This window comes from Rosa rugosa, chromosome 2, assembly GCF_958449725.1.
Source record: "Rosa rugosa chromosome 2, drRosRugo1.1, whole genome shotgun sequence".
Classification (NCBI taxonomy): Eukaryota; Viridiplantae; Streptophyta; class Magnoliopsida; order Rosales; family Rosaceae; genus Rosa; species Rosa rugosa.
The window spans coordinates 50,456,123-50,464,381 of NC_084821.1; the positions used below are offsets into that span (position 1 = coordinate 50,456,123).

At 41.1% G+C, this 8,259-nt stretch overlaps 1 protein-coding gene and 1 long non-coding RNA gene across 2 annotated transcripts; both read left to right on the forward strand.

Annotated features, from left to right (window-relative positions):
* Positions 1-2,782: 2,782 nt before the first annotated feature.
* Positions 2,783-4,307, forward strand: LOC133730929 (uncharacterized). The gene is made up of 2 exons (XM_062158428.1): positions 2,783-3,379; positions 3,570-4,307. Exons 1-2 carry the CDS (start codon positions 2,783-2,785, stop codon positions 4,305-4,307), a joined length of 1,335 nt encoding a protein of 444 aa, XP_062014412.1.
* Positions 4,308-4,848: 541 nt separating this feature from the next.
* On the forward strand, positions 4,849-7,581 carry LOC133732169 (uncharacterized). Its single transcript, XR_009856971.1, has 2 exons — positions 4,849-6,251; positions 7,120-7,581. It is a non-coding gene; the product is annotated as an uncharacterized LOC133732169 (long non-coding RNA).
* Positions 7,582-8,259: the final 678 nt, after the last annotated feature.

An 8,259-nucleotide genomic window follows, 5' to 3' on the forward strand; every position in this document is an offset into this window, starting at 1 on the left:
ATAAGAATTTTGTAATTAATTGCTAATAATCAAGCTTGTCATGAACTCATGACAAAGATTTCAACTTGAATTTATAACAATATTAAAAGCTATTAAACATATTCCAACTATAGCTCCTTGAAAAACCCTAAGCGCCACTCTGCTTGCGTCGCCGTAAAGCTTCATCATCGAAGCTCTCAAACTTATCTCTGTCATCATGCTGCAGGGAAACATACTTGTCTGGAATTGTAGAGGCATTGTCAACAATGAGACGCAGCGTGCTCTCGTGGATCTTGTTCAAGCAAAGCGTCCTAGTCTCATCTTCTTGGCTGAAACCCTAGCACAGCCATCGATTATTGATACCCTTACGGACCGGCTCGGGTTCAAGGGAAATATTTGTTTTCCACAACTGGAGGATTCGCAAGGGCTTGCGCTGCTATGGAGCTCTGAAACTCATGCCAGTCTTCGTACTTTCTCACCACATCATATTGATGCTGAGATTGGAGAACCAGGCTCGGAAAATCTATGGAGATTTACGGGAATTTATGGAGTGGCTACCAGAAGTGAGAGAGAAAGAACATGGGAGTTGATCAATTCCCTAGCAGCTGAGAATTGTCAGCTGCCATGGTTAATGGCAGGGGACTTCAATGAGATTATGTGCAATGCTGATAAGTCAGGAGGGGTTTCTAGGGCAACTGCACCGATGAGAAGATTCAGAGAGACTATGAGTAATTGTGATCTACTTGATATGGGTTTTGTAGGGAGCCGTTTTACCTGGTCAAACAAATACACCAAGGAAAGGTTAGACAGGGCTTTCCAATCCCTTTCATGGCGTAAAAATTTCCCTTTTAGCAGAGTGGTTACGCTCAGTCCTTCTGAGTCTGACCACTGTCCTATTCTGGTAGAGGTAAAGAAGGATCAAGGCAGGATCAGAAGAGCACATAAAAGATTCGCTTTGAGGAGATGTGGCATGGTAATGAGCATTGTGCATCAATAATCCAACAGAATTGGTCTCAACCTCTCACAGGTAATGCTTTACATCAATTGGGGAGGAAAATTCAGAGTACAGGTGAACAACTTCTTCACTGGCATCAAACTGAGTTTGAAAAGCAAAAGGTTGAATTACGTGTTGTGCAAGAAAAATTAAATGATATCATGAAGGAACCCTATTCCCCTTTGCAGTATGAGGAACAACGTCTGTTACATGTAAAACTCAGTCAAATTTTAGCACAACAGGAGAAATACTGGAGGCAGAGGTCCCGTGCTATATGGCTCAAGGATGGGAATCGTAACTCCCCTTTTTTTCCATAGGAAGGCTTCTCACAGAAGAAGCCGAAACACCATTAAGGGTTTGGTGAACAGTGCAGGTGAATGGCAGTCTGACCCAGAGACTATAAAGAGTATACTGATGGCCTATTATAAAGGAATTTTTCGTACTGATGATGTAGATGATTCTGCCCTAGTGGAGATTCTCAATGCCACTCCGGTGAAGGTAACAAATGTGATGAATGAGGACTTGCTCAAGCCATATTCAGACGACAAAATTAAAGAAGCACTTTTTCAAATGCATCCCTCCAAAAGCCCGGGGCCGGATGGCATGTCACCTTTCTTTTATCAGAAATACTGGCATATCGTAAGTTTGGATGTTTGTACTGCAATTCGGAATTGTCTGGAAAATGGGGAGAGTTGGGAAGAATCAAACTTTACTCACTTATGTCTCATTCCTAAGATTCCTGATCCTGTTGATGCCACTCACTTTCGCCCAATAGCATTATGTAATGTTATTTACAGAATACTGTCTAAAGTTGTAGCTAACAGGTTGAAAAAATGGCTACCAGATATTATTTCTCCTCTTCAAAGTGCTTATGTACCTGGCAGACTGATATCCGACAATACTCTAGTTGCAACAGAAGCTGCACATTTTATGCATAAATTACGGCATCAGGAAGAAGGCTTTTTCTCTCTGAAGCTTGATATTAGCAAGGCTTATGATCGCCTTGAATGGAAATTTTTGCATGCTATGTTAACCAGGTTGGGTTTTGCTTCTAGATGGGTGGATATGATAATGAACTGCATTGTTTCTGTCAGATATGCTATCTTGGTAAATGGTGAGCCTACTACAAAAATTATCCCCACTAGAGGAATCCGACAGGGTGATCCCTTATCACCTTATCTGTTTATTCTATGTGCGGAGGGTCTCTTTGCTTTAATTACTACTGCAGTCGAGGAAGGTAGCATTTTGGGTTTAAAGATGTGTCCTCAAGCACCCACACTGCACCATTTATTTTTTGCAGATGATAGCTTCTTGTTTGGAGCCGCTACAGATGCAGAGTGCTATAAATATAGACAAATCCTCAACACTTATGCTCAGGCTTCGGGTCAGAGAATAAATTTTCAGAAAAGCAGCGTTGTCTTTAGTGGTAATGTTACCGAGAATGAGAAAGAAAGAATGGCAGCAATTCTGGAAGTGAATTGTGTTGACGATCATGGTAGGTATTTAGGGCTACCACTGCGTGTTGGGAGGTCCAAAACTGCTATTTTTGAGTATATAAAAGAGAAGCTCACCAAGAAGTTGATAGGTTGGAAATCAAAGATTCTTAGCTGTGCAGGTAGAGAGGTCTTAATTAAAGCTGTTGCACAGACAATGCCTTTGTATACCATGAACTGTTATTTGTTGCCTAAGGGATTGTGTGATGACATACATCAGCTATGTGCTTCTTTCTTCTGGGGAGATACAGATGAAAAAAAGAAGATTCATTGGCGTAGTTAGGAGAAAATGTGTCTCACAAAGCAAGAAGGGGGCATGGGTTTTAAAAATATTTATGCCTATAATCTTGCAATGTTGGCTAAGCAGGGATGGAGGCTTGTTTCCAATCCACAGTCACTTATAGCGCAACTTTACAAAGCTAGATATTTTCCTCATTGTTCTTTTTGGGAAGCTGAGTTGGGGGACTCCCCGTCCTTCTCTTGGAGGAGCATTCTTAGCGGCAGACATGTCCTTGCAGCGGGTGTAAAATGGAGAATAGGTGATGGGGTGCAGGTTAATATTTGGAGGGATAAATGGGTTCCAAATTGTGCACAATATCTAATACAGAAGCCACATCAGATAGAGTTTGAGTTTGTTGCTGATCTAATTGATAATCAGAGCCGTGTGTGGATTCCGACAACTATCAATTCACTTTTCAGCCTGGAAGTTGCTGCAAACATTCTTGCCATTCCTTTGAGCAGACGTGTGTTGCCAGATAAGCTTCGGTGGAGTCCTGAAAAGAGAGGCAATTTTTTTGTGAAAACTGCATATTGGATTGCCAGAGAGAAAGTTCTTGAGAATGCATTAACTACTACTTCTAATGGTAATCCTACAAAGAGCTTTGGAACAGACTTTGGCGGGCTAGAGTTCCAAGTAAGTGCAAATATGTGTATGGAGGGCTGCACAAAATCTGTTACCTACAAGAGAGAGGTTGACGACCAAGGGTTATGATGGTGATACTAGCTGCTTGTTATGCTCACACCGGTTGGAGGACAATGCTCATCTTTTTTGTAAGTGTCCAATTGCTGCTGAATTGCTATCTGCACCTCCTTTATCTCTTCAGAACACTTTATTGCCTATGATTAATTTTAAAGAATGGTTGTTGGACTGTGCGACTAATCTCAAAGCTGAGGTCTTTGAGAAACTTATGATGATTATATGGGCACTATGGAGAAACAGAAATAGTATGCTTTGGGAGAGTGCTTCCCAAACTACCCAACACATGTTACTGTTTACTATGGCCTGGCTAGAGGATTTTCAGCGTGCCAGCACTACAATAGCTCCCACCGTGCAGCACAGCAAGCCGAGATGGAAACTGGCTGATCTTGGACAATGCAAATTAAATGTTGATGGAGCATTTGTGCCTCATTTGACGAAAGGAGGTCTAGGGGGTGTTCTAAGAAATTCTAGTGGACAGGTCCAAGCTGCTTTTGCTCACACTGTTCATCATGTTGGATCTCTAAAGCAGTTTGAACTTCTTGCTATTAGGAAGGGGTTGGATTATGCAAAGTCTTTACAACTGCAAAATGTCACAATTGAGAGTGATTGTCTTGAAGCAGTGCAAGAGATTTCATGCAGTGATCATGACCTAACTAAGTTTGGAGCTATTTTGGATGACATACATGAACTTATGACCAGTATTCATGGAGTGCAAATTCTACATGCACCTAGAAGTTGTAATACTGTGGCACATAGACTAGCTAGCATAGCTTTTGAGTCTGATCAACAGGAGTTTTGGCTCCATAGTGCGCCAAATTGCATACTTGATGTAGTGCAACACGATTGTAACCATGACACTTAATCATCAATGAAATTCAGTCTTTTACTCAAAAAAAAAAAAAAAAAAAAAAACTATAGCTCCTTTTCTAATATGGATGTCTTTTTAGTCATTTCATTTACCCATATAATCTTATTTTAAATGTAGAAAAATTAGAATTTGTATTAAGTATCTAGGGATGTGTTAATAAAATTTCTCAAACTTTTATTACCCCTCCCCCCAATAAATTTTTTATTTTATTTGGGGGGGGGGGGGGGGGGGGGGGGGGCAACAAAAGTCTCTAACGACCTCTTCGAAGATCTCCGGCGAAGTCTAGCAACTGGTTACAAGAGTCCCGCAAAGTCTCCGATGACTTCTCTCTCTCTCTCTCTGTGTAACAAAGGGAGATGGGGCAACATTGTCCAAAAAATAAACAAACAACAATTAAAAAAAGTTAATTGGGTATTATAATTTGTTAGGTAAGTGGGCAACATCCAGAACAATTCTTGGAGTGTTATCAAACGAGAATGAATTTGTACTAGCATCAAGCCAGAGTGACCATTATATATCCTTCCACTGTCTTCCACTGTTATCTATAGACAAAACAAAATGTGTTAGTACCCACGAGGAGTCGTTCAACACCCACCGACTCTCTCGTCTTTAATCCACCTTGGTGCAGTCCCGTTGCCAAAATCGCGTTGGATTGACGCCACCTCACCTAGAGGCCTTGATCCAATCCTCTGCTGCCAAAGGTCGTCCAAGCCAGATTCGATTATCAGAGTCCTTGAGTCTAGCCCGATGCGGTCGGCTCTTCCATCCCAACCTAGCAACAACCATTGGGAACTCGCTCAACCACCGAGTTCTCATAGGGAAACAAGACCTGATGTCCAAACTACGAGGCTTCGAAATGGGTTGGATGCTTGTCGAGCAAGACCGATCGACCTTAGATAGCTGTATAGAGGCAGCGAGAATACAACTTCGTTTAAGACCCGCGCCGAACACCAAAGATAGAACATGGAAAACTTAGGCATCAAATGAACAAAGAACATGAAATTTTCATCAAATTAGACTTAAATATTGCTTGAACGAAGGCTTTAAAGAACCGACATATTAATCACGTCTAGAAAAGTTATAAAAATAATAATAATAAAAGAATAAAAATAAGCGTCACTACATCACAATGTAAAATACACCGCTCATAAAGCATAAAGCAGAATTCTCAGAAAAATAAAGAAAGAAACAGACACCTCTTACATTACTCGTTCTGATTGAGAAGGAAGAAAATCAAGAAAGAAACACACACCGAAAACTCAAGCTTGCATCAATGGCGACGGCGCTTCTGTCTGAGATTACCGCCCTCATTCCGATCAAGCTCGACTTCTCTCGACCTTATCAGGTGTGGAGGTACGCGATGACGGCCGTTCTTGAGTCCATGAACTTGATGGGGTATGTTGATTCGACAACTGATCTAAAGGGGCATTCGTCCGATTCAGAAGACGTGCGTATGTGGTGTTCTGATGGAGAGCTCAGTCATTGGCATGAGGCTGAAGACAGGGCGGTAATGGCTGTGATAAACGCGACGCTTGCCCCTTCAGTTCTTGCTTGAGTCATCAGGTGCGTGTCGGCCCGAAGCCTTTGGCTTGAGCTTGAGGAAATCTTCACAAAGATGGAACCTTTTCATGTCAAGTGTCTTTACAACAAGCTGAGCAACCTGGTTTATAAACGTGGGCAGACGGTGGAGGGTTTTGTTGGAGAAGTTGAGAGTGTCCGGTTCGATATGGTTTCTAGAGATGCTGCAATTCCAGAGGCTGACATGGTGGATTTTGTTCTGAGTCGCTTTCCATTTCCCATCTCTAATGGAGAGGAATTCCAGCGTCCTCAAAGCCTGAGACAATTATATACCTTGCTTCTGCAAGAGACAATTGTCCAAGACGGAAGGACCAGAGCTGAGACCCAGGCTGTTCTGTTCAGCCATTATATCTGATTCAGGTAAACAAATTGTTCGTCTTTCACCTGCCTTGATATGTATATTCAGATTCAGATGATGGGTGTCTTTCGTTTATGGTGGTCTGTGAATTGATGATGGCTTTAAAGTTCCATTCTTTTTCATTTTCTTGCTAGTCTGGATGACTTTTGCCGTTGCACTTTGCGCACACACATATTGCACCACTAAGCCAATTGGTTGGTTTGTTGCTACTATAATGATGCTTTAGGGTGATGGTGTTGTGTTGCATTTAGGGTGATTCTGTGTGATTCCACCATGTTTCCTTTTCCTGTTGATTTTGCGTTTGCATTGTGTTTGCCAAGCTTACTCGGTCCTCCATTAGTCCCAATTGGCATTTCACTAAATGGGTTTCCCCGTTCAGCCTCCCATATTATCTGGCATATATTCATGTGTAGGTTTTCACATTGGATTTCGGTTGCTGGCACTTTTGGTTAAGTAATGTTTAATTTTATAGGCTAGATTCAAGCAACAATTATACAATGAGGATACTCTTTGATCTTTACTGACTTGTGAGTAGTATTGCCCAATTGCACTTTCGCCAACTGGGTTTCCCTGGTTGGCCTCCCAAGCCTCCAAAACTCAATGCATGAGGCATCCAGGAACTTAAGCTTTGAGCAATCAGGAACTAGTCTTGATGGCATTTTGGAATATTTGGATTGTATATATGTTTAATTTTATACAATGAGGGTAGTCTTTGTTCGTACTGACTTGTGAGTAGCATTGCCCAATTGCACTTTTGCCAACAAGTATATAAAACATAGAGGTGTCAATTTGGGTCATATGTGTAGTTTGTTTAGATTATATATGTAGTTTATGCTACAACTGACTCAAATCTTTACATCGATATTGCAGGAAGGAGTACTTTGCTGTTCTAGAATGTCAGTGAGTAGAGAGCATTATGTTTTTGAATTGAAAAAGTGGTGTTCTTTATGTTCAAAGGATCAATTCAAAGGATCAACAGGTGACGTCCAATTCAAAGGATCATTCTTTACATTCTTCATTTCATTTTGGAGTAGATGATGAGACTTAAGCAATTTAATGTTAAGCTGTAGGCAGTGTAGATTCTGTTAATTGATAGTCCAGTTGAGTTAGTCAGTGGGGTGTTTCCTGTTAATATGAGTTGATGATTCTGATTAGGGATTGTTAATTCCGAGTGCAGTTACTCAATCTCTTAAACTTTCATGATATAATGTGGTGTTTCCTGTTAATATGAAATTCATGACTCTTGGAATTGATGTCATAGTAAACCCCTGTTTTGATGACAATACAGCTAAATGTGTTAGCTTGATGATTTTGAAAGTGCCATTTTTTTCATTTTCCTACTGGTCTGATGCTTTTTATCTTGAATTCAAAATATTTGGTTGGATTTTTGGTACTATACTGATGCTCAAGGGTGATTGTGTTGTGGTGCATTTAAATTATCTGTAGTGTCATTCGACCATGTTCACTGTTCGAAGCAACTCAAACCCTGCCTCATTTTGCATTTTCATTGTGTTTGCCACCCTACTCGGTCTTCCATAGTCCCAAATAGCATTTCATAACTCGGGTTTCCCAGGTTGGCCTCCCAAACCCAACCCCATCAGGGACTCCCAACACCTCAACCCCTTTCCCTTTGGTTTGGGGAGGCGGTGATTTTAGACAGCATACGATAGTGACTTGGGTTATCCGTCTTCCTTATGAATGCCAAAAGCCTCCTCTTAAGTCACTTGCGAGGTGTCATTGTATCCTTCTGCATTACCTCCCTCTCAGGTAATACAGGTGGACCTCCTCCTAACTTCTGTATTAGACTTGAGTGTGGTGGTGTGATGATGTTACAGAAAATTTCAGATGACTCAAAGTAGTGGGATATCTATAAAGAACAGGGATATATATGGTATTCAAATACAAACCACAGAGTGCTTCAGATTTTAGGAAACCTCTTTTTCATCTACTAGCTCATATAAGTGCTTCAGTTATCTCCTCTGTTTTCTGATTGTAAAATTTCCACAAACC

Excerpts from the sequence above, each read along its gene's own strand:
- LOC133730929 (XM_062158428.1), top strand. The coding sequence starts at position 2,783 with ATGGGTTTTAAAAATATTTATGCCTATAATCTTGCAATGTTGGCTAAG. Across the intron at positions 3,380-3,569 it reads TTGGCGGGCTAGAGTTCCAA|AACACTTTATTGCCTATGAT; the intron begins GTAAGTGCAAAT and ends TTATCTCTTCAG.